Here is a 26,209-nt window from a genome sequence, read left to right as displayed (position 1 = left end):
TCCCACACAAACGGCTGCCTCATCTCCTGGCCCCATGACTGCTGCAGGGGTAGCTTCTAAAGACCTGATTCACAACTGTGGTTCTGAGATTTTGATCAGATGAACAGCAGGGCAGGGGCAAGTCTACCTGCACTAACTGTCCAACCAAATGGAGAACCTGCATGGGGACGACTCTCCCAGGGGACCTGAGAGATAGGGGACTGCATTACCAGGAAGGATGTTAGCTCAGTCACAGCCAGGAGCCGAGCAGAGGTGCACCTGGGGCTCCCAGAAACCTGCACTCATGCTCCTGACCTTGGCCAAGTGCGTGTCCTCTGTCCTGTATCATAACACCATAACACTTCATAGATTTCCAGGCCAAGGAGGGGGGCCTCTCCTGGTAGCGCTGCTGGACTCCATAAAGTATCATATTCAACTCCTGAGAGAAGCAGTGGGGTGGGTCATTCACAACACAGAATAATACCCAAGTCATTTAAGTCTGCTCTGCAGATGCACTGCGTGTGTGTGTGTGTGTGTGTGTGTGTTTCTTCCTTCCTTCCTGGAGTCACATTTGCTTTTCTAAATCTGTTTCCCTTTGGGGAGTAGGTACTAACTAAATTCTGGATGGAGGTCAGCCCTATAATCAATCAACTTGTGGAAGACATATTTTCAGAGTTTCCAAATTTACCATGCACGATCTGGATAATTCACCCACAGCAAAATCAAGAATCGTGGTTAATAATCCCAGGATAACTGTTGTCACGATGAACAAACAGAGCAGTCTCTCCACAGCTCTTTTCTCAGCAGGATTCCCAGGGCTAGACGAAGAGTTAGAGTATCATCTAATCTATTGGCTCCCAAGCCTTATTGAAGATTGCAGTTGTCTGGGAAACCTTTAAAAATGTACATGTGGAAGTCCCACTAAACTTACTGAATCCTGGTTTCCAGGTGGAGGGGCCCAGGAGCATGTATTTTTAAAGCTGTAGTGATGATCTGGATGACAAGCTAGGCTTGGGAGCCTGATCTACTGTATCCTAAATGGGCAGGACATCTGCTGGTCTTCTCAGGAGAGAAGCTGGTCTTCGCGTCTGTTGCTTCCAGTCTTCCTATCCACTGATGTGCTTGAATATGCATGTCACCCTCCTCCTTCACAATGTAGCACGTGGCCATCAGCTCCTCTTTGGGCAGCCCAAGACGGATTTCCCAACCTGCCAGGATTCTAGCCCTCAGAACATTCTGGATGCCATAGCCCTCCCTCCTCCTGTCTGCACTGCAAGAGGGTGGGAGGTGACGCTGGTGCTGCGGGGGAGGAGGAAGGCAGAGCTTTGGCAGCATCACCAGCGTGTGCAACTCTTGGTTAAAAGTTCTCAGCTGCTGGAACACCAAGGCCTGCCCACAGCGGGGAAGCACATTTCTTTGCTGAATGAATAAATGAAAGGATTGCTTTTGGGGCATTTGGAGAGGATCAGAGGGCGGGACAACCCTAGCCAGGGTGGGGGTTGGAGGGTCTTTACCAGATTGTCCAGTTCCGGGTCATCGCTGAAGAAGGGTTTGTGTTCCTGCTCCTGCTGGTGAACAAAGTTCTCGATGTCCACATCGAAGCTGGCGGACGTGATGCACTCAGAGCCCTGGGTGGCCTGTTCACATTTCTCAAACAGCAGCGTCAGGAGCGGGAAAAGAGGATGCCTGCGGGGACAGCGAGAGCTCACACATGTGCACTCAGAGACCTGCTGCCATCAGGGCTTCTAACAGTGCAGAAGCCTTCAGGGGCCCATCTCACCTTCCCATCACCTCTTCTCCCAGGGTCCCACTCCTGGAGGAAGGCCCCATCCCAATGGTCCGCCGGGACAGCAGCATTTCATACCCTGGCACGGAGGATCCAACCTCCTCATTTCTCGGGCCTCAGTGGCTTCTGTTCCTCCCCTACCGGGAGCCTAAATGTTCTCTTTGTCTAGATAAGTTGTGTGGCTATTTGATGAGGGATGCTGGGTATAACTCTTCAAAGAGGTAGGTGTCCATTTCGGGCTCAAGGTCAACCCAGGAAGGAAATATGGGAAATGTCCAGAAAAGTCCTGGATGTAAACATTCATCGTTGGTCACAGATCCACACTTGGCTGTGTAGAGTCAGCCAAGGGCAGTACCTGTGTGTTTGCAAGTGTCGATGGGGGTGGGGGCGGTGGGGAGGAAGGTGTGTGTGTGTGGACCTGGCTACTCGTCACACGTGGTGGGCAGATGTCCGCACCCGTCCTGCCTCTGCTGGCTGACTCAGTTTAGGTCAGACACCCCACTTACATGTGACACCTCCCTACACATTTCCATCAACACCCACTTAGCACAACTGCAATTAAATAATAATACGCATCATTACTTGGCCACTGTTTTTCCCCAAGACTGTCCCTGTCTCACTGATCATTGTATCCTTAGGACCTTGCCTTGATGCTCACAGCAGGCACTTAATACATATTCGGTGACTGACAATGAACTGATGAATGAAGAATATGTGAGCATGAGCATGTTTGGCGACACGGGTCGTTCTGTGATGGATGGATGTAAGCTGAAGTGCTGACCTGGCCGCTCTCTGGGTCTTGGCTTCCACATCACCAGCTCTGGGAAGCTGCCCTGACTGCCCGACCCTGAAACCTATACAGACCTGGCTTGTTTGCCTTACTATCTGCCTTCCTCACTAAACTGTCAGCTACATGAGGGCAGGAAGCAAGCCCATTGTATTCTTCACTCTCTGCCCAGAGTCTAGCAGTGGTATGTGATCCGAATAAACATTTGTTGAATATACATGTATGCTATGTGTGAGATGTCATTTGCACATGTAAGTGCATCTCATTCTCATTTCTCTGCAGCCTGAGTGAGCAGCTCTGTCTTCACACCCAGCACCTGTGCGTGTGCTCACATGGGTGTTGACACTGGACTCTGGAGCCCCATTCTCCCCACTGTGGTTCCCAAAAGCATATGCACATCCCTCTCTGGCTTCTCACTGAAGTCCCCTGGGACCACGAAATCTGGCTCCTTTCTTTTTGATGAAAATCTGTTTGCTGGTAGAAGAGAAAGCATGTGTCAGGCCTGTACCCCAGGCTCCTGCCAACAGGGCTGCGGTAGCCAGCACCGCCCAGCAGAACTTCCTGCAATGATGAAAAGGTTCTACAGTCTCCACTAACTAACCGAGGCCAGCGGACACTTAAAATATGGCTCCTGTGATGATACGAATGAACTGACTTACAAAGCAGAAACAGACTCACAGAGAATGAACTTCTGACTGCCAGGGGGGCAGAATGGGAGGAAGGATAGGTAGGGAGTTTGGGTTGGACATGTACACACTGCTGTACTGAAAACGGATAACCAATAAGGACCTAATGTAGAACACTGGGAACTCTGCTCAGCGTTATGTGGCAGTCTGAATGGGAGGGGAGTTTGCAGGAGAAAGGATACATGTATATGGATGGCTGAGTCCCTCTGTTATCCACTCGAAACTATCACAACTTATTAATCGGCTATATTCGAATACACAATAATAAGTTCCAAAAAATAGCTGCTTTGCCTAGGACCTTGAATTTTTAATTCTAATTTTAACTAATTTTAATTTAAATGGCAACATGTGGCTAGTGGCTACCATATTGGAAAGCACAAGAAATCCTGAGGAGGAAAACCCACTACGCTTCTTCCAGCAGGAACACTGAGATTAACCACGCCAAGAAGGAATGAACAGCCAGCCTACAGAGTGTTTGTAGGCAGATGGGGAACCCCTATGAGCCTGTCCCATCCTGGGATTCTAATAATTCTGGACAGAAAGGCAGAAAGTGCTGAGACCCATCCACACCCAAACCCATACCTGCTGGTCATTCTACCCAAGCTCAGGGGCAGGGGGCACGGAGGGGAGGTGAAGTCCTGTCTCTGATGAGCCGCCTGGCTTGGCAGAGCTGCTCTGGGACAGTGCTGCCCTGACCCTTGGTTTGGGAGCTGATGCATAAACAGCTGGGCTCCAAGGCTGCAGGCTGGGTGATAGCATGGAGAGAAAAAGGGTCACTCTCCGAGGCTAGCCTATCTGCAGCCCCCAAATTGCTAGAAGATCTACTCAGCCCCCTCAGGAAGCTGGTGGGAAGACAATGGGTTCGCTCAGCCAGCCGCTGAAGACAAAGAGAAAACCAGGTGAAGGGGTTAAACTCCAGTCTAAGTCTTCATTTGCAGCCACTGATACCGCAGCATATTATAGTCTAATCTAACCTGATCCCAGTTTAATGCAAGATTCTCCTGGCCCTGAGTGGAATACCAAAGAAAGCCTCCGCGGCTGTGATTTAAGCAGAGCCCTGCAGTGGTTTAGCTGAGGGACATGAAAGGCAAATTCCAGACGGTGTTATGAATTATTGCGCCTTATGAACCTTCCTACTCTCAACAGATGCCTGCTGCCATTTAAACAGCCACTAGATCAATTAGGAATGAAAGGCACAAATCGACTCTGTACAAGGGCACTAAATTACCAGGAACTAATAATCCGCAGCATCGTGCCAGGTGGTGGGGGTGCAGCCCGCCCCCCCACCCCCACGGCAGCCGCTGGTCACTGCACGTTCCTTTCTCACGGGTTGGAAGGAGGGTGGGCAGCTGCTGGAAGGAGAGGGGATGGGGTGTGTGTGTGTGTGGGTGTGTGTGTGGGTGTCTGTGCATGCATGTGCACCTGGGTTGAATGTAGGCTGTCAACAAGAGCAAGTGTGAGTGGCATGTCAGTGGACTGTCCTGGGCGCTTTTATTTGTGTGCACACATGTGTTATGTCTTGCAGGACTATGCATGTACGGGTTGTGTGCATGGAGCTGGGGTGCAGGGATCGTGTGCTGTGAAATCACTGTGCATGTGCCCTGCATTATATGCAGTGTGTGTGTGTGTGTGCTACATGTTATTTGTATGCAGTGTGTGTGCGAGCATCGTGCGTTCTGTGTACACAGTGAGTGTGGCATGTGAGGCAGGGAAGAGGGAGCTGCTGGTGGCTACATCTCCCAGCCACCAGCCTTGGGGCTGGGGTGGCGGCAGAAGGCGGGCTCCTCGGCTGCTGTCCTGGCCCCTTCGGAGGGGAGAGTGGTCAGGGAGGGCCTCTCTGAAGAGGTGGCATTTGAGTGAAGCCTCCAACGATGAAGAGGCACTCAGGCAAAGATCTGAGGGAGGGGCATTCCAAGCAAGAGAGGACCAAAGCACTTGGGATAGAGATGAGTGTGGCGTGTGTCTGGAACAAAGTCTAGGTGTGTGTGGCTGCAGTAAGGTAGGTGAATGGAGGGAGATGAAGTCCAAGAGGTGAACTTGCAGATCACAGGGCTCACAGTGAAGTGGGCTTTCAGGGACTGGGGTGGAGGCTCTGTCCCTTCCACTGGGGGACAGTGTGCACCTTCAAGGCAGAGCTCTAGCACTGCTCCATCTTATAAACCTCTCACCAGGAGGAGTCAGATCTCCCTGCTGTGGGGTGTGTGTGTGTGTGAGAGAGAGAGAGGGAGAGAGAGAGATGAAGGCATACCCGGAAGTGTTTTCTATGACTTATGTAAAGTCTCAGTAGAAGAAAACCTGCTTTCCTTCCTGGTCCTGCAAGTGAAGCGAGCACCTGTAAGCCCAGAGCAGGCTTCCTAGTGGCTGCCATGGCCCCTCTCCCCAGCCCCTCCTGGCCTGAGCAGCACTTTCAGCTCCCAAATCCTCCCTTCATATCCCACCCTCCCACCTCTGGGTGGAACACCCACCCTGATGCCAGGATCCCTGAGCTTAGGAGCTGGGATGATTCCTGTGCTAACCCACAGCTTCTCACATGACCCCCAGGCAGGGTTTGTGGGGCTGCCTGTGGCTCCTCTGCTTATCCATCTGGATCTTTCCATCACCCGGACAGCTACCTGCTAACCCCAAGTGTGGGGGCTGCTGAGACACTCTGGGCCAGCCCCAAGAAGCAAGTTCAGTTTCCCAATGACTCAGCTGTTTGTTCCATGGCTGTGTCGATGCTATGGGCACCTTGAAGGCTGTTCCCAGCCCACTCCACGGCCCCTTCCCCAGTGGCCCATCTTATACCTGCCTAAGTGTTGACTTCTATTTCTAAGATACCCTCCAATGTCACTCCATAAAGCTGGGGAAGAGGCTAGAAGCCACCCTCAAGGAGTCCTTTCCAGTAGCCCTATTTTGGCCCTGGCATGGAGGACACAGTGGCTAGGGCAGGGACCATGGGAGCTGTACACATTAGCCACCCAGGACACGAATGGCCAGTCTGATCCAGGCATGGGATGGGGAAGGGGAATTTCCAGCTATGGATGGGATACTGATGCTGCCATTCTTGACATTCCCTGAGCTTCACCCTCTCCAACAGGAAAATGAGTTTTAAGGAGTTTCACTTCCCACTGTCCAGATCTCGCCCACTGTAGATCAGTACCCTTGAGAGGCTGGAAGCAGAAATGTGGAGACTTGGTCTCCAGTGCCCAGATGCTGACGACCGAGATGTGAAAGATGGCCATTAGGCTTTCTTTCCAAAGAGCCGAGGACACCTGACCTCCAGAAGAGCTCACCTTCTCCCTCCCCGATCCCTCTCCACTCTTCTCCCCGCGTTGCCTCCCGCCTGGCTGCCCCCTCCACCCCAATCTCTCTTAAGCCGTTCAAAATTTGGAGGAAATAAATCTCACTGCACTAATTCAGGGAGAGTTTGAGCCTCGTCGGTGCAGAACAAATAAAAGGAGTGAACCGGCATGACATTTTACTGCAGAAGAGAGGTCGTTTCCAGCCACTAATAAAAAGGATTTGACACAGACTAATAAAGAGAAATGAATTTCTCTAATGGCCTGATTTAGCACATTCAGCACTGTGCCTCTGACTGGGTGCCGGGAGGGCGGGACGCCCGAGTGCCGACAGAGCCGGGCATGAGGGGCGAGAGATGATCTCAAATAAGATTTTATTATTTCTTTTCTCTTTTCTGAGTCCTCACCAACCACCGCCCCCTACCCCACCTCCACCCACATCAGACCTCTCCCCAGGAGGATATGAACCAAAAGCAAGCTCATGATACGCACTTCTTGTTAACGATCCAAAGAAATAAAGAACCCCTCTCCACAGACCCGCAGTCTTGTGCTAGCTTAAGAAGGTGATTAAACCGGATGTGTTGATTTCTACAGGGGTTTAAGCCATCATTTGGTTTAATTACTTCTGACATTTCTGCCTTCTTGTTTTTTCTACATTGCCCAAATTCGGCAGCCTAGAATGCCCAGTTTGGGGCCAGGATGTGTGGGGTTGCCCCTGGGAGACACCCCACCTGCCATAAACTGGGCAGGATCTTGGCTGAGTCCTTTGAAGAATTGACTGTGACCCTCCCTCCAGCAGCAGAGAGGCCGAGACCCCCTCGGCAAAGCCCCAGATTTTCTTGAGAGCAAAGTGATCCAGGTCCTCCCCACCTCCCCCCACACTGGACACACATTTCTGATGAAGCTTCTGAGCGCATCCTTGGGCAGCTGTGCATTTTATTCCTTCCTGTCTCAAGACAGATGTTCATAATGTAGATGGCCCGATAGGTCTCACTAACATCTCCAAAGACCTTTTGGGATAGAGACCCCAACCTCCTTGGTAATTTTTACACTCACATCTAACTCAAAGTTCCCTTCTAAGGCTGAAGTTCATTGCCTTTTGTTAAAGGACTCAAGAAAAGACAAATAGACCTTTTTCTGCTTCCCTTCCTTCCTCCTTGGACAACCTGGATTTAAAAAAAAATTTTTTTTTTTTAACATTTCTTTCTACTCAGAGGACCACAGACAGAGAAGCAGAGATAGGAAAAGAAAGAATGCAAAAATATAGAGCTTCTGTAGACAACCAACAGGGACCTACAGGACAGCATGGGGAACTACACTCAATATTTTGTAATAACCTATAAGAAGAAAGAATCTGAAAAAGAATATATATATATATATATATATATAAAAAACTTAATCGTTATGCTGTACATCTGAAACTAACACAAGATTGTAAGTCAACTATGTTTCAGTTTAAAAAGTTTTTTGAATAGCGCTTCAGAGAGGCTACAATGCAAAGAGCACAAGAGACAGAGACCAGATAGGTAGAGAGAAACAGAGCCCCATGGGCTGGGGGAGGGCAGATGATGGTCACACGCAGGGGCAGACATTAGCACTGAGCTCCCTTTCTGGGTGATAAACCTTGTGATTCACAGTCATGCCACTCCGTCACTTCTGAGCCTCTCAGCCATCCCTCGCCTTGTGACCTTGGCCAGAATTGCAGACCTCAATTATGGGTCCAGCCATGTGTGTGGCAGCCTGCCTGGCTGTCCACTGCCTGACCTTGGAGCCCCCAGGCCTGTCCTGCAGCTCCCTTTACAGCCCATCGTCAATGCTCACCCCTCCCTGAGCCTCGGCTGCTGCCTCCAATGGGGATGGGGTGGGATGTCAGAGCCCCCAGGCACTTCCTAAGAATGGACCGTCCCAGAGGAAGCAATGTAGAGTGGGAGAGGAAAATTTCCAGGTGGAGGTTTTTATTTTTATTCTATTTTTTTTTATTTTTTTAAAAATATTTATTTATTTATTTATTTGGCTGTACTGGGTCTTTGCTGCGGCATGCGGGATCTTTAGTTATGGCACATGGGATCTAACTCCCCAACCAGGGATTGAACCTTGACCCGTGCATTGGGAGCTCAGAGTCTTCTCTACTGGACTGCCAGGGGAGTCCCAGAATGTGGAGGCTTATAGTGATGAGGCAGAGGGACTAGAGCCTGGTCAGGGTCAGACCTCTGCACAGGACATGAGTCACTGGCCAGAGAGGTGGGGTGAAGGAGGGCAAGCAGTGACACGACCGGCTCACCAGCCACCCAACCTAGTCTCCCACACAGTGGGGGTCTCAAGTTGCCAGAGGCCCACCACCCTGGAAACTACCCAGGGGGCTGGCGTTGTGACCTTTTATTTCTAGTGCTCCCTGTCCGAGGTCGCTGGGACCACAGAATCAGAGTCAATAGCCTGGAGCCACTTTGCTGGGTGGCCCCGCCCCTTTCCCTTTCACAGCCAGAAGGCCCATTACCAGCAGTCAGTCTGAGAAATATAGAGACATCGCTCCTGGATGTTGAGGAAACAGAGTCAGCATCATCAGATGAGGCGCTTCACAGCATGGCCTCAGGCTTCTTTTCAGCACTAGTTGACAGACTCAGAGACCTACTGATGGCTGGACAGATAGCAGGTGGCCCCCAGCCCCTTGTACCTGTATCACGCCCTTCACCAGCTCAGGCAAACCAGGCTGTTCACGCCCCTGCTGTTCCTTCCACCTGAAATACCTGTGCGTAGGCCTCTCCTAATAGCCTAGCTCAGAGTGCCAGCCCTAGTACCAAGGCTGCCCCGACTGGTCTCTCCAGCAAGAGACGTCATTGCCTCCTCTGAGTTGCCACTGAGATGTGCTTGGGGGTGGGAGTTCTACTTTGACCTCACAAATTCAGTGGGCTGGGTGGTCTGAAACCAGCACAGTCTCTGGAGACGGATAATTAACTGTATAACTCTGGGGCAAGTGACTGAATATCTCTGAGCCTCAGTTTCCTCTTTTATAGAATGGGGATGATGCCACCTGCCACAGAGGTTATCTCAAGGAGAAAAGGAAGGATAGTACAGAGTGGCTGGCACTTAGGAGGCTGTCAGTTAATGCTTGTTCCGCTTTGCTGGAGTGGTGTGGGGGCACCTTTTTTTAATTCAGAGCAACGTTGATGCTATCCGCTCCAATAAATGTATAATTCCATCTCCACTGACTCATTTGGCAGGGAAACAAGCCCACGTGTCAGTTCAAATAGAGGCAGAGAAAGAGGAGGAGGAGGAGAGGCAAAGTATAACTCATCAGAACTCGAAATCCTCTTTTTAAACCAAAAAACACTGCAGGTAAGCATTTATTTTTCTTTCCCTTAGGACGATTGTTAAACTCTACTGACTACAGTTGTTTGTGTTCAGCCGTCTTCCTCACTCCATGGGGAGCTCCTGTGATCCACAATCTCACTTCCTCTCCGAATTCCCCAGGGTCAAGCACGCTGCCCGGCACACAGCAGAAGGTGGATAAATCTTTGATGAATCAATGCATGGGGACAAATGAATGAATGAAGTGACCACCGGCAGCAAGTGGGGGTTCTGAGACACAAGCCTAAAGTGCTCTTTGGGCTCAGAATCCACTCACTTCTCTAAGGTACCCAGACCAGCTACGGCCATCTGGCAGTTTCTAGCTGCTACAAAGGGACCCGCCTCCTCTGGGCTCTGCCGGGGGTAGGGGCTGCCAGGGTCCCGGAGGCAGAGGAGCCAGTGTGAAGGAAGAGCTTAGCCAGCCCGCCTCCTCTCCTCCCCGCTCTTCCCCTCGAAAGACCAGATGGAGAGAGCAGAGCGGGGTGGGGGAGACCAAGCCAGCAGCTCCCGGTTTGATGTATTTTTACTTCAGGTGTGACGTGGAAACCATGCGGGTGTATTTTTAGCCCTGCCCAGTGGGCGGTGTGTTCGCCTGGGTTGCCTTGGAGAGGACTTCTTCGTGTTGCTAAATTGGAATTGCATCTGCTGGGTTCCTGGGCTCCAACCAGCTCTCCTCCCGGCAGGTGGGCGGACAGGTCCGTCCCTGGCGAGGGTGGGGTCCGGGGCAGGCCAGAGTCTGCTTTGTCTCCATCCCTTTACACACACACACACACACCTCCCTCCTGACACATTAAAAAAAAAAAAAAAAAAAGAAATGTGAAATCTCCACAAATTGATTGTTAAGGCTAGTCTACAAGGGCAAGAATACAAAGAGCCTAAAACTTGCAACCTGTTAGGATCTTATGTCATAGTCCCTTCATTCCCGGCACACACCGCACCACCGCCCCCCTCCCCTCCCCGCCCCGCCCCAGTTCTATTGAGAAATAACCAACTACTTCACTGTATAAACTTAAGCTGTACAGCATGACGGTTTGATTTACATACATTGTGAAATGATCATCACAATAGGTTCAGCTCACACACATCTTCTCAGATAGATAAAAAGAGAAAAGGGGAAAAATTTCTCCTTGTGATGCGAACTCTTAGAATTTACTCTCCTAACTTTGCTGTATATGATACAGCAGTATTAACTACACTCATTGTGTTGTACGTTACATCCCTTATAGCTGCTGTGTGTGTGCTCAGTCGTGTCGGACTCTTTGCAACCCCGTGGACTGTAGCCTGCCAGGCTCCTCTGTCCGTGGGATTTCCCAGGCAAGAATACTGGCGTGGGCTGCCACATCCTCCTCCAGGGGATTTTCCTGACCCAGGGATTGAACCCACATCTCTTGTGTCTCCTGCATTGGTGGGCGGATTCTCTACCACTGCGCCACCTGGGAAGTCCCATGTCACATCTTTATACTTACTTATTTTATAAATAGAAGTTTGTGCCTTTTCTCTGGAAGTTTGTGCCTTTCAACTACCCTCCAGGATTGCCCCCTACCTCTACTTTCTGCCTCTGGTAACCACGACCCTGATCTCTTTTGCTGTAAGCTATTTTTTATTTATTTTTTGGTTTTCACATATAAGTGAGATCACACAGAATTTGTCCTCCTCGGTGAGGTGTCTTACTTAGCATAATGCCTTCAAGGTCCCTCCATGTTATCACAAATGGCAGGATTTCCTTGTTGCTGTTCTTTTAATGACTGAATACTATCCCACTGTGTGCATATATGCCGCAACTGCTTGGCCCACTCATCCAACAGTGGACACTTTGGTTGTTTCTGCGCCTTGTCTCTTATAAACAATGCTGCTCTGGACGTGGTGGGTGGGGCGGTGTAGATATCTTCTCCAGTTAGCGTTTTCATTCCCTTTGGGTCCCCAAAGAGGGATCACTGGATCTTACGGTCATTCTAGTTTTAATTGTTTTGAGGATCCTCCCTACTATTTTCTATAGTGGCTATGCCAATCTACAATCCCAACAACAGTTCACAAGGATTCTCTTTTCTCCAATCCTTACTATTATTAATCCTTATTATCTCCTGTCTTTTTCACGTTCAGCCCCTTCATTTTAAGGGGAGGAAACTCAGAAGAGAAAAAAAATAGAAGTATCTTTCCCACAGGTAGGCAGCTACAAAGAGGCAACTTCTATCCAAGTCCCCAGAGATTCAACCAGTCCCCAACGAAAAAGCCCTGGGGAAAGGGATGCTTTGGGAAGGGGAACTCTATCCATTTTGCTTTGGTCATTGGTAGTGACACACCCATGCACATTTGGTGGCAATTGGTAAGTCACATTTCATGTGCTTATTGCACTGGAACACCCAATATTTCTTATTATTCCCACTTTACTGATTTGCAAACTGAGGTGCCATGTGGTTAAATAATTACATCATCAGGCTAATAGATGATTGCGTTTAGATTTAAACCTGGGTATCCAAACCCTAAACTTCATGCTTTCTCCCCTCTCCCAGGTACCATTTTTGAACCATTATTAGAATCATTTCATTGTCCTCCCCTTTTTTCTCTACTGTCCTTGAATCTTGGGTATTCTGGGGTCACAGAACTGAGCTGCCAGACTTACTTACCCTTTGAGCATTAGGACCTTTGCAGCACAAGGGTGCCTCATCAAATGAGTTCCCAAAAGAATCTTTTCCCATAGTAATACTTCTGTGTGTTGAAGAAGACTTTGACATTTTTATAGATCTTTGATTTTCTCATTTGATGCCTACTCTATGGAGTAGGAAAGCTTATCTGAAGAGGTTAAATGGGTTGCTCAGGTTGCTTCAGAACTTAGTCTGAAGTCTTAGTCTTACGTTCTTTTCACTTGACCACAAAATGGTCCAGTGGCTTGGGAAAATCAGAAAGTGGGGCTTAGTTAAAAGAAGGGCTAGGGACTTCCTTGGCAGTCCAGAAATTAAGAACTCGCCTGCCAGGGCAGGGGACAAGGGTTCAAGCCCTGATCCAGGAAGACCCCACATGCTGCACAGCAATTAAGCCTGCATGCCTAGAACCCGTGCTCTGCAATAAGAGAAGCCACGGCAATGAGAAGCATGTGCAGCACAACTAGAGAGCAGCCCCTGCTCACCGAAACTAGAGAAACACTCACACATAGGAACTTATACCCAGAGCAGCCAAAAATAAATGAATAAATTAATTTTTTTAAAAAAAGGATGGGTTACACTAGCTTAGTCCATCCCTGGTGAGAAGGCATGGGCCACACGAGTCCTCAAAGCCCCAGCTTGCCGGCTCCCATCCCACCCCATTTGCTCCAGCAGGAGGACCAATGACTGTCATCCTCCTGCTAGGAAGGGGGCCTGATCCACTGTCACTGCTCACAACTGTGGCCACCATTCATTGGGAGCCTTGCCTGTGCCAAGCACTGTCAGCTGTGAGCATTGGTTATCTCCTTTAATCCTTGTGAGAATAAGTCACTGGGATTCAGGGCTCCTGGATCTCTCATCCATGTTCCTGGTCTTGGGGAGTATCTGGACTTCTCAGCTCTACCTAGGCCAGGTGGTGAGCCGTGGAAGCAGCCAGAGCGGCTGCCTCTGAACACACCTGCTCCCGGGGCCAGGCAGCCGGCGTCCCTGTGCCTGCCAGCAGCGTGTGCGGAGGCTGGGCCCAGGGGCGGGGGCCTTCAAGATGCTGGCAGGAAGGGCAGGGAGCAGGCGATGCCTGGCGCCTGGGGGAGAACTGAGCACGGTTTGACTTTCAGCTGACGGCTCCGGCAGGATCACTCCCCTGACTGTAGTCAACAGCTGAGATGTTTTCTCGGATGCCAGTGAATCCAACTGCTTCCAAAAGCAAGGAGTGTCTGCTAGAGCCCCAGCCCATAAAACCCCGCCTGGAACATCTGCTCCCAGCAACTCGTTTGGAAGCATCTGGTCCTGACTCTTCGGTTTGGAATGGTTGAACTTCTATCCCCCTCCATCCTCAGGCCACCTCGCCCAGCATGTTCCAGGAATGACCCAGCCCTCTGCCAGGGAAGGCACAGGGTTAAGCCCCAGGGTCAACTCCCTGAGATGAAACACCCTTTGGTCACAGGGTGGAAGAGTTCCCTCAAAGACGCTTCAGCAGGAAGGGCCAGTTCCCAGGGTCCTGGCCAGGCAGCTGCTGAAGAGGTCGGTCACACAGCAGCCAGCCCCCCTGCCCAACCTCAAGCTGCAGGGGGCTCCTCTCATCCCATCCATGGTCCCGGTCCCAGGAGAGGCCTCTTGGCTACCATTTCCCTTGGGCTTCATGTCCCTTGGGAAAGCAATCCAACACTCCCACACTGCACCATGGGCCAGGGGCCTTGCAATCAATTCCACAAATACTTTTTTGAGCCCGAACCACGTGCCAAGTTTATACTCTAGCTACTTCCTACGCCTATTTTCCTCCCACTCCCTGGACCGATCCATTCTAATTCAGAATCCCTCTTGGAACTTGACACGATGCTTACACATGGCAGAGCTCAATAAATGTTTAACCAAATTGCAGTGCGAACAGCACTCAACTGGGAGCCCTTTCCTGTCTTGCTTCTTGCTGTCTCGCCTCTCAGCAGTCACCTTCTAGCCCTACCAACCCCCGTTTCATTTCCTCAAACATCTAATAGCAGCTAATGCCTGCAGTGCACTCTCTAAGTACCAGATTCCTCCCCTAGCACTTTATGGTATTATCTCACCTAATCCTCATGACCAGCCTAATGAGGAGAGGGCACTATTTTCAGTCCCATTTTACACATGAGGAAAGGCCCGGAAAGGTTTAGAGGCCAGTGGTGGAGACAGAATGGAAACCCAGGCAATTGAGGTCCCCAGGCCCTGTTCTGATGCCTGAATTTCACCTCCCTAAACACACAAGATGCCTCACACAAGCTGGCCTCTCTGTTTAAAACACCCCCATCTCGGGACTTCCCTGGTGGTCCAGCAGTTAAGAGTCTGCCTGCCAATGCAGGGGACACAAGTTCAATCCCTGGTCCTGGAAGATCCCACATGCCAAGGAGCAACTAAGCCCATGCTCCACAACTATTGAACCTGCACGCCTAGAGCCCACGCTCTGCAACAAGAGGAACCGCTGTGATGAGAAGCCCAAATGCTGAAACTATAGCCCCCGCTAGTTGCAACTAGAGAAAGTCCGTGCCCAGCAGCAAAGACCCAGCACAGCAAAAATAAATAAATAGTAAAAAAATGTTTTAAAGAAGTAGCTTCACCATTAAAAAACAAAAAAACCCCACCTTCACTCCATCCCATGCAGCCAACACTGATCTATCTGTTAGATATCATAACATCATCTCATTTTAGTCTAGCTATGACTATTTCCTTTTTTTATGGTTGAGAAAACAGGCTCAGAGAAACTAACTTGTGCGAGCTGACCAAATTAATTACCACTACATCCATTTCTAGAGCTCGTCCTGCCACCCAGCATGGTTGTTCTATGACCTTTGCCCCTCTAGCTACAGGACCATCAGGACCAAGCCTGAACTTCAGTGACCTTTCGAGGGACAGTCTTAAGGGAGGGACCTGCCCACTACTCTGTTCTGATCTTTCCCTAAACAAGAGTGGAGTCTAGAGTGATCCAGTCTGCATGTGATAGGACAAATGGATTACAAACAAGGCTTTAGGAATGAGTATTGCTTTCACTGCGCTAGAAGTGGACTTCAGCATGAGCTGTCTAGGGCAAGGTCCCACGTGGGCAGAAACTCTGATTGTGGTTTACAGAGAGATGAGACAGGAAGAACGATAAACACTATGTGGACAGGCCGAGACTGACGGCTGAGAAGCTAAAGAGGAGGCAGAAGACTGGTTTGATGACAGGTTTCTGGAGCTGCAGCAAAGGAGCTCATCAACGGAGAGACCAGGAAACGTTTGGAATCTCCTTGGGGAAAGTGGGAAAGTTAGGGCTTTGCTCAAGCAGATGCTGAGAGGTGGATGGAGCTGGATAGATTCTAGGAAGGAGAAAACTCACTGTGTTGGGGTTGAGGTGAAAGATCACAATTGCAGACACTTAGAAGGCATTCCAGGACTTCCCAGGTGGCGCCAGTGGTAAAGAACCTGCCTGCCAATGTAGGAGACATTAGAGATACAGGTTCCATCCCTGGGTCTGGAAGATCCCCTGCAGGAGGAAATGGCAACCCACTCTAGTATTCTTGCATGGAGAATCCTATGGACAGGGGAGCCTGGTGGGCTAAAGTCCATATGATTGCAAAGAGTCGGACACGACTGAAGCGATTTAACACACACACACACAGAAAGCATTCATTCTATGCTAGGTCTTGTTCTAAGGAATAATTTGTTAAGAGAGACCATTTCAGATTTGAAACTGAGGAGTGGACCGGATAGGACCAAGGAGTGCAGAATTGTGGCTAATCCATCCCGGACAATCAGTTATAAAGGAGCTGGTAAAACTGGGTACCTGTAACTTGGCTCCTGTGTGAGGTTTGTACTTGAGGCTGGTGGGAGCCATCTGTGTGCTTCTCTTCCCAGCTATGTCATGCAGCATCACACCGTAGCTTGAAAAGGGCCGTGGTGGGTGCAGTCACACCATGGGGATTGACGGATGTTACAGTGAGGACTCTCCCGGTCCCTCTCCCCCCAGGACCAGTTTGCTAGCACCCCAGCCTAGAACCCTGAAATATGTCCAGTCCTTCCTCGCCTGTTTAAGGAATCCACTCAACCAGCTCTGATTTAGTATACCCTCGTCCAGGCTGCAGGCTCTAAGGTGCTGTGCAAGGCACTGGGGATAAATCAATGAAAACACACAGACCCTGTCTTCACGGAGGCAACGATCTAGCAGTGGAAACAGAACTAATATTAACACAATCCATTCAGTTGCGAGTAACGCCACAAAGGAGAAATACAGGGCCCTGCAGCCCCCTCAGCCTGCCCACCTGATTCACAACTCAGCTCCCTGGCATTTTTCGTGGTGGGACTGCCCCCACCCTTCGCTCACTGTTCCCACCTCTAGCCCAGCACTTCCCGTCACTAGCAGGTAACTTCTGCTGTGCCTGGCGGGCCTCTTCCCGGGTCCTCAGACAGGATGTCAGCCTAAGCGGCAGGAACCCAGCCTTAGCAGAATGGTCTTAGCAGAGTCCCCCTCCTCCCCACCGCACCTGGCCGGGCCCAGCTCCTGCCACTCTTCTGCTCCCCAGGACATCATGGTTTCCATGGGAACCCACTCACTTCAAAGGGGAACCAAGGAGACTGCAGGGGAGGAGGGAGAGTGAAGGCCGGATTAACCTCACCCTCTTGGCCTGTCTCTGTGGTTGCTGGCAAGCCAAGCCCCAGGTTCCCAGCCACCTAACACCGTCCAGCCCACAGCCCACAGTGGAGGAAGGGGCGGGGAGGTGTGGTCCAAGCTAAATTTTAACTTCTTGTGAGGTGAAAACCCCAGGGGTGAGGTGGGCCTGGGGAAGGAGATTTTTGAGCTGGGTCCAAACCTGCGGTCCCCAGTCCAGGGGGCCTCCCCTCCACAGACCCAGGCTCGGCATTGCTCACGGGCCACAAACACAATTACCCCCGATGTGCATCTAATCATGGGATCTGCTTGGATTAGACTGCAATCATTAATCTGAGCCCGAGCTCCTGGTTGCCTTGCTGATTAGCCCAGATGATGCTCTGGTCTGATCCAATTAAAGACAGGCTCTGCCTCCCCTCTCCCCGGCCACACACACACACACACACACACACTACACACACACATATACAGACACAGACACACACACACACACACACACACACACCCAGCTTCCACATCAGAAGGAACCAGTACATTTCATTAACACATCCTCACATACAAATAAAGCGTCAGGGCACTGACGGGCTCCCTCCCTCTTGTGGCACTGTCTCCTGCCGCCCTGAAGACCTGGCCAGGGAGGGGCCTCCCTCACACCTCCATTCTTTTGCGGATCTGGGAGGGGCCTCGGAGGGGGCTCCCAAAAGTCAGAGCCGGGCACTAATCTCCGTGGAAAGGGTCTGGTTACATTTATTGACATGAAATGCCGACTCCCTGATGTGCTCTGGAGCGCCGGCTGCCCCAGGCAGGCAAATCTAATTAGAATTACCCGACCCTGCAGGAGGCGGGGCCCCCTCCTCCTCCCTGCCTCACCCCCCAACAAGGGGCTGTAGAGAGGGCGACTGGCACTAATGGGAGAGGTGTGGTTGTGGGAGACAGACACCCTGGGGCCCTGGGGCAGGAAGGGCTGCAGAGGAAAGAACCGGGCAAGGATGCTGATGTCTGTATGCTTGGTCGCCCTGAGAGGCTGGGCGGCAATGTTTGGCTGGTTCTTTGGTGGCATCAGCTTGGGGTTTCTTCTTCACCTTCAGACAGTTGCAGAGATTATTGTGCAAATGCCACGGGCTGTGAGGGGACCTGCCCCACAAAGGTGAGACATGTTGATTGAAGGACCATCTGGGCCTCCATACATCAAGTGACGCCATGATGGACCGTGGAAGGCAGCCCACTTCCTGGCTGGGCCTGGGTGGGGCATGACCCTGGGGTCTTGGGAAGGGCTATGGAGCACGTGGGTCCCACTGTGGGACATAGAGAACTGTCTGCTTTGTGCCAGACATGGAGCCAGGTGCTGACATGGGTTGTCTCATTATTCTTGCTGAACCAGTGATTAGGTTCTATCATGAAACCAATGCTGAGATGAGTACCAGGAGAAGGGAGGACTCGATTCTAGGTTTCCAGAAGCTTTTTGTCACACCACTAACTGGGGGTCTTTCTAGACTACGATCGGTGCTCACTACATGCCCTTGCCCCCTGGAGTTTGGGAAGGGGTTGGGGACCCATCTGCAGTGGGCACATGAATCACCCGGGATCTCGTCAAAGAGCAGAGCAGGAATCCCGAGGTCGAGTGAGGCCTGAGAGTCAGCGTCTCCAAACAGCTCCCAGGGGATGCTGCCAGTCCGGATCGAACTCGGAGCATGTCAATCATTAAATGAGGCGTGATGACTGTACCCCATCGCATTTCAGAGGCCACGTCACTCTCCTGTCCCTGCTTCTGTTCCCCACAAAGACACAAGCCCACCACACAGTTGAACTTATAGACCCCATGTAACCTCGTGTCCCCACACCCAGCTGCTCTGGCCAGCGGCTGTGCTGGGAACTCACCAGGCTCTCCTCTGCCTGGAAGCCACCCCCGCCTCCACTTCTCCTCTTGCTGAGCAGTCTTACTCAGGTTTCAAATCAAGCTTGAATACTGCCTCCCCCTTGAAGCTGTCTCTGTTAAAGCTCTGACCACTCTGTGTTGGTTTCTTGTTCTCGTTTTCAGAGAGTCTGGCAAGAGCCCGCACATTACCTTTATAATTTACCCTCTTTCCCCTGCACCCACCACAGCACTAGTAACAGCAAGGACTCAATGCCAACGTGATGGGAGGACAGGAGCACTTACTGGTCTGTGTTGCAGGAGGGGGAGCTGGAGTCTTTCTCAGGGTCTCTGACTGGCCCTGTGACACCAGATCCAGGCATTCGTCAGAGCCCAAGGCAGAGGTCTCTATGCACAGGGGCCTGGCCTGAGTGTGTGTGTCTGGGGGTAGGGGGGTGGTCCTTGGCAGGCAGGCACTGTGTTATCCAGGCCTGGGAAGAACCTCCAGTCATGATCTAGGGATCAGGGCCCATTGCTCTGGACCCCCAACTGTTGGATTAGAGGCATTCATTCAGCCCATCTGAGTGCCTACAGGTAGTGCCAAGGATAATTATGATAACAGCTAAAATTATGACCATTACCATAAAGCCTGTCAGGACTGGGGGCAGGGAGTGGGTTAGAGGAAGGACTCAGTCCTCCGATTCACCCTGGGTGGGCCGGTCCGAGTGTGGGTGGCCTTAGCTCCCACTGCAGGGCTCGCCCAGTGGAGGTCAATGGTGCTGATGCTCTGGCTGTTCGTGCCCACACGAGTGGATGTGCACAAGGGTTTGACCTCAGTACCGACGCCTCCATACTTGGGCATCTTTTCTTAGTGATGTGGGCTGCCCATGGATAAATGATGACTGAAATTCCTGCCAGGGCCTCATCAGATCTGCCTTCCAAGGCACTTCACCCATGTACACAAGACAGACCGGAAAGTCCCTGAGCCTCACCCACCCTCTGCAACAATCAGGGCCCAGCCCTGGGTGCCAGGGGCTAATGCAGACTAAAACAAGACAAGCAGCCTGCTCCCTGCAAGCAGCCCCTCTCGGGGAGGGTGTCAGAACCTCCACCGTCACATACAACCTCTACTGCTGAAAACCAAAGTCGACCGTAAATCACAGCATGGGCCAAGAGGTAGCTGCATTACATCCACCTGGAATGCTTGTTAAAAAATTCATGTCCTCTTCCTACAGCTTGACCTACTGATTCAGCATTTCCAAACACGGAGTCCAGCTATGCGTGTTCTAACAAGCCTCCCGGAGGCTTTCAGGTGGACTCAAGTTTGCTCATGAATGAGTCCTGGATGGTGTGTGTTGGAGTGAAGGTGACAATGGGCACTGGGGCCGGGACAGTCCTGAGGCAGCTCTGAGCGGTGGTGGGGGTAGGGGCATTCTGATGCTCATCGGGACTCATCCCCCCAGTTGGGCTGGGGAGGGCCCCTCCTGGGAGACATAGCCCAGGCTGCATTTCCCTCCCTGGACGATTCCAGGAAGCTGGAGCCCACCCTGTGTGGCCAGCTGAGGGCTCTCTGGGGTGATTTCAGAGGGAAGCGGGGAGAGAACAGCCTTGGCTACTGGCTTCCATGAGCCCACCCTCGGGCCTGCACTCTCATCTCTCAGGGCTGGGCTGGGCCTGAGGCTACCTGGGGGCTTCTGAGCGCAGCCCGGCCGGAGTGTCTCCTACCTGTACACAGCGCGCTTGTCAGCCTCCAGCTGGGCCTGGGGGTCAATGGGGGCGGTGGGCACGGGCGTGCTGGCAGCAGCTGAGGGCGTGGAGATGTGGACAGCCTGGGCCTTAGAGGGGGCTTGAGCGGTCGCCGTCATCTGCAGAGACAAGGGAGAGGAGGTGTGGGTTAGTGGGCCAGGACTGCTGGTTCCCCGACTGGAATCGTGAGGTCTACATCGTCCCGTGTTGTGTGTGTGGATAAGAGAAAGTGTACAGAGAAATGCGAGTGTATAATGAGCACCCATGTGTACATGTGTTACAAGTGGGCAGAGAGCAGGCATTTCTTCAAAGCAGAAAGTTCTGGAGAACAGTTTAGGACCATCCAAAACCAAGTGATGCTGAAGTGAGCTCACTTTAAAAGCCATAGTTCTTAATGCAAATTAAGGTGGTGGCCTCTGCCCAGAAGCTGGGGGAAAAAAAAAAAAACCCAGATGATGAGCCCTTTAAATTTTGCTTACGAGTCACTTGGGCTGTGCCGAGCAGTGCTGCGTTTGATTCTGTGACTTTGGAGGGCAGGAAAAAATTAGCTGAGTCAGTTCTCAATTGGGCAAAGATTTATTCCATTTAACGTAAGCCAGAGGTAACTGTTTTAATGGTTTTGATTGATAACTGAGTGTTCTGCAAATTTTGGTTTACTTGGGCACTTGAAGATAAGCGGGTTTTAGTGGACAATGAGCAGATTTCTGTTCTCAACGCTAACGAATATTTGGAGTAGTCGTTTTCCTCCTCTGTTACATGCCTTGGAAGGTGTCCCAAATTTACGTCAATCAGAGCACCTTTTAAAAATATATTGGACTTTCTGTATAAGATTTCATTTGAAGAAATGATTAAATGGCTTTAAAATTTTTGGCAACAACCATCATTACAGAACTTAATGCTTTTACATTTTATTTTCTTTGATTAAATGGATCCCTGAAACATCATATGTGGTGATAAGCCTCAACTGTTCCCTTCCTCCAGCCTGTCCATAGCACCTCACAGCTCTCATCCTCTCTGCTCTTGGGACTTGACATCCTTGTCTGCCTCTCAAGATAACACGTTGTTCACCCCTTCATCCCCAGCACGCGGCTGGCACAGAGTGAATGCTTGGTATCTCTTGAGAAGATGAATGAGGGACTAATGAGTGAACACACCTTGAGAGAATTAGACGTTTTTCAGCTGGAAAGTTCATCTTATGATCTAGGTCCCTGCTTCCTAGAAGAAAGAGTATGGTATTTCCACAAATACGTGATTGGTGGCGCCAGTGGCCCCCAAACCCTTGCTGTCTCAGTTTCTTCATTAGATCTGTCAGATGCTGCATCTTCAGAGTGAAATAGAGTCCCTCTGCCCCTTGCTCTCCCCCTTGCTCTGCCTCATTTCACAGCCGTTATCGTGACCATGTATTTCACAACCCTTGGACTAGACACTACACTACTTGCTATTTTCTCTCCCACCTCCAACTCAAATTTAAGCTCAAAGAGGGCTGATTAACAGTTGTGTTTGCAGGGCCTAGAATAGCCTGGCACTAGTTGATGTTCAACAAATATTTATTGAATGAATGAGTGACTGATGGTAAATAAAATTGAGACTATAAAAGAAATATACTGTCTCCTCATCATTTTTTGTTAGGTAGAGATATTCTTGTCTCTGTTGGCTGAGCTAGGGGAACTTTCTCAAACTCAACAGGCTAGACAGAACATCACGATACCTTGAGGCCAGCAAGGTACCACACTTGACTCCTACTGTCTCCTGTTAATAGCTTTTTGACTTAGAGCAAATCCCTCAGCTTTCCTAAGCTCCTACTTTCTCATCTGTAGGCAAACGGGTGTCCTTTTAGGATTCACGGGTATTAGGGCTGCAGTCTATGGGGCCACAAACTGTTGGACCCAACTGGGTGATTGAGCATGCACAATAAGGGAGAAAGCAGAAACAAACGCTGTTCTCATCTTCAAAATACAGAAATAAGGTGCAATCAGGAAAGCTAAATACTTCTAAATTTCACATTGACTTGGACCAGTTTTTTTTTTTTTTCACTCACTAATGCAACTGATTATTTTCCCAATACTTTTTGAGTTCCCACTGGGTGACTAGGATGAATGCCTGCTACAATAGTGCCCACTATCTGGGCTTAACAGGCTAAAGAGCAGGAGAATGTAGTAGACAGAGGTGCCGTAAATGACCTCCCGTGATTTCCTCATGGAAAATATGGAGACATGGCCCCGTGGATAACTGTGTGGATTATTAGGACGCAACACCCAAAGGATGGCAATGAAAGGAGAGATGTCAGTAGGAGAAAGGCTTCTGGGAGATGCTACATTCTTTCTCCTCGACCCTCTTCCTCGGTATTTTAATCAGTGACTCAGAAAAGTTCTGAAAAAAACGCTTGACAAATTTATGGGTGACATGAAACCTGGATCCAAATGATCTTTACGGATTTTGGCAACGTGCTAATTCTAATAAGATTAATTCTCATCTAATAAGTTGGAATTTAAACTTCTAACACTTTGGCCAAAAAAAAAAAAAAAAAATCGATAATGTAAGTACAGAACAGGGGAGATGTGGTTTAGCACCATGTTTCAGTTGACAGCAGGCTCAGTCTGTCCAAAGTGCAATGTTGTCTGTCAAACAAACCTCTATACTGATGCTCTGCGAGGACCCATGAGCAGAGGCATGGCTCATGCAGAGCTTCCAACCCCACGCACTAAGCTGAGACGTGGCACGAAGGTACACTCAGAGGAGAGTGGGTCAGGCTGCTGAAGGGATTCCAAAGAATATTTGCAGGGATCTGCAATAATACTAAGATGGAGAAGGCAATGGCACCCCACTCCAGTACTCTTGCCTGGAAAATCCCATGGATGGAGGAGCCTGGTAGGCTGCAGTCCACGGGGTCGCTAAGAGTTGGACACAACTGAGCGACTTCCCTTTCACTTTTCACTTTCATGCATTGGAGAAGGAAATGGCAACCCACTCCAGTGTTCTTGCCTGGAGAATCCCAGGGACGGGGGAGCCTGGTGGGCTGCCGTCTATGGGGTCGCACAGAGTCGGACACGACTGAAGTGACTTAGCAGCAGCAGCAATACTAAGAAAGATCTGGGGGATGGGTGGGAGATGGAGGGACATGTGAGCCCCCTTTGAACCACTGAACCCGGGGTTAGATTGTGCAAGTTCTGTACTGTGGGCTCCAAAGTGTCAAACTGCAACCGACGCATCAAACCTGCAACACATAAAGCACATTTGGGTTCGACCCACATAGTAAGTTTCCAAGCCTCTGAGCTCTCCAAGGCTGGGATGCACTGCCTCCAGGAAGTTTCCACTGGCACAGGGGCCAAGCAGAGACTCACCCGGAGATGGTGGAAGCTCCCTAGGTGGATGGGTTGGCTTAGGTGGTATCTGAAAAAGCACCTTCTTTTAAAAAAAATTTATGTATTTATTTTTGGCTGCAACGGGGCCAGCTGTGAGAAGGCTTTCTCTAGTTGCGGCTCCAGGGGCTACTCTCTAGCTGTGCGAAGGTCTTTCACTGCGGTGGCTTCTCTTGTTGCGGAGCACGGGCTCTAGACTGCGGACTCAGTAGCTGTGGTGTGCAGGCTTTCTGTAGTTATGGCACACGGGCTGATTTGCCCCATGGCACATGGGATCTTCTCGGACCAGGGACTGAACCCATGTCCCCTGCATTGGCAGGTGGATTCTCAACCACTGAACCCCCGGGGAAGTCCCCAAACCCCTTCTATTAATAGCAGTGACAGGCCATGAGAATGCTTACGCCATCACCACCCACCCTCAGCGATGGCACATGGCTCCCATTAGATGACATCCAGTGGGTAAAAGTGTTTTGAAACCCTAAAGTTTTTCCCACATGGAGGGTGGTTGTAGTTATCAAACACAAGATTTCCAGAACATGTATCTTGCAAAAAGAAAGGCACAGCTATGTGCGCGGCTCGTTCAAGAGTAAAATACACATGGGCTGGTGTGCTCTGCTGGGCTCAGTCCTCTAAGGGTGAATTTCCTGTGTCCTTGAAGGAATCTACAAGGCGCTTCTATGCAGATGAGCTTCTAGGAGCAGGAGGGCTGAGGGGAGGGGCTTCTTTTCCTCTGACCTCCCATTTCTAGGCAGGACTTCAGGGAAAGATGGGGCAGAAAGGCCTGCTGGGGTCTAGAGGAAAGCGTAAATCAAAAGCAGTCATTGCCAGCATCCCAAGAGGCTCTAGCTGAGAGGCTGTTGTTGGGGTTCAGAGAGCCGGGGAGCTGGCCTGAGGAGGACAATGATTCATATTTATTTACCTCCTGGGGGTTAATTCACCAAACTTGGCATTTCCTCCAGGTTTGGAGAATGAGTGTTTATCTCCAAATAGATTTCTTTATCTAGCCAGAGACACCCATTTCTCAAGAACCAGAGCGCAGAGGGAGAGGCCTACAGCTGTCCCAGGGCCTGGGGGCAGGGGGAAGAGGGTGTTGGGTGGTGAGATTTTGGCAGGAGGTTCTGGCCCTACAACAGAGAAGCTGTTGGGAGAGATTGCACAGATGGAGGGCAGAGATCCCTTGCTCTGGTCAATGAAGGCCAAATGATAATTTTTCGGGAATTTTGCAAGTTTGATAATCACATTAACAGCTTGAGAGTGGCCACGGTGGGAGCAATCACACCATGGAAACTGACAAATGTTGCAAATCAAATCCTTTCCCAAACCCCACCCTGACAGCCGGTTGTTAAATATTTACAAGCACACCCCTAACATCAGAGTTTCTCTCCAGGTAACGTTCTCTTGTTCTCCTCAATCTGTAGTGAGGAGACTACACTCTCTGAGGCCACGTGATGTGTCTCCAGCTGGTCCCAGAAGCGGCCACTCCAGACTAGGAGCCCTCCTCCAAGGAGAGCCCTGGACATCCTCCCCAGACAGGCTGTGAGCCTTGATTAAGAAAGCAGGGGACTTCCCTGGTGGTTCGGGGGTTAAGAATCCGCCTTCCGATGTAGGGATGTGGGTTCCATCCCTGGTTGGGGAACTGAGATTCCCACATGCCAAGGGGCAACTAAGGCCATGCACCACAGATACTGAGCCTACAAGCCGCAATGAAAGGTCCCGCACCCTGCAACTAAGACCTGACACAGCCACATAAAAAAATATTAAAAAGAAGAAGAAAAAACTGGATACAAAGAGTGGATAGGGACAGATGACAGCATTCCCCAGAGGCCTGCCCGCGGTGAGCTGCACTGGTGGGTCCAGAACCTACACAGGCTTCTACAGCCCCCATCGCCTCTCCTAGCATGGGGTCCTTCATCCCACAGATGCTCTAACCCACTGGACTCTCCGCTATCAATCAGCTCCGATCCAGCCCTGCATTAAGCCTGGAGCTAAAGGTCCCTGCCCAGATTCTCCATCTGTGACACGGTGAGATGAAAGTTCCTGATGCCCTGGCCCCAATCCTAAAACACCAAGGGAAGAGTTGGGGGTGTACGCTGTGTGTGTAGGACGGCAGGAAGGCAGAATCTGGAGGGGCTTAGAGATC

The 26,209-nt window shown here is 50.6% G+C and overlaps 1 protein-coding gene across 6 annotated transcripts in view; it reads right to left on the bottom strand.

Annotated features, from left to right (window-relative positions):
* PKNOX2 (PBX/knotted 1 homeobox 2) overlaps positions 1-26,209 on the bottom strand; it is a 297,298-nt gene that overhangs the window by 49,342 nt on the left and 221,747 nt on the right. For all 6 annotated transcript variants that reach the window (XM_044943541.1, XM_025286363.2, XM_044943542.1 and 3 more), the window contains 2 exons: positions 20,690-20,829; positions 1,494-1,665 (listed from right to left, as the gene is read on the bottom strand). In XM_044943541.1, the coding sequence (XP_044799476.1) occupies positions 1,494-1,665; positions 20,690-20,829 (312 nt within the window). The remainder of the gene's footprint in view (positions 1-1,493; positions 1,666-20,689; positions 20,830-26,209) is intronic.

Source organism: Bubalus bubalis, chromosome 5, assembly GCF_019923935.1.
Source record: "Bubalus bubalis isolate 160015118507 breed Murrah chromosome 5, NDDB_SH_1, whole genome shotgun sequence".
Taxonomy (NCBI): domain Eukaryota; kingdom Metazoa; phylum Chordata; class Mammalia; order Artiodactyla; family Bovidae; genus Bubalus; species Bubalus bubalis.
Note: the sequence above shows the minus strand (reverse complement) of the source record. Positions and strands in the feature narration are given on the sequence as shown.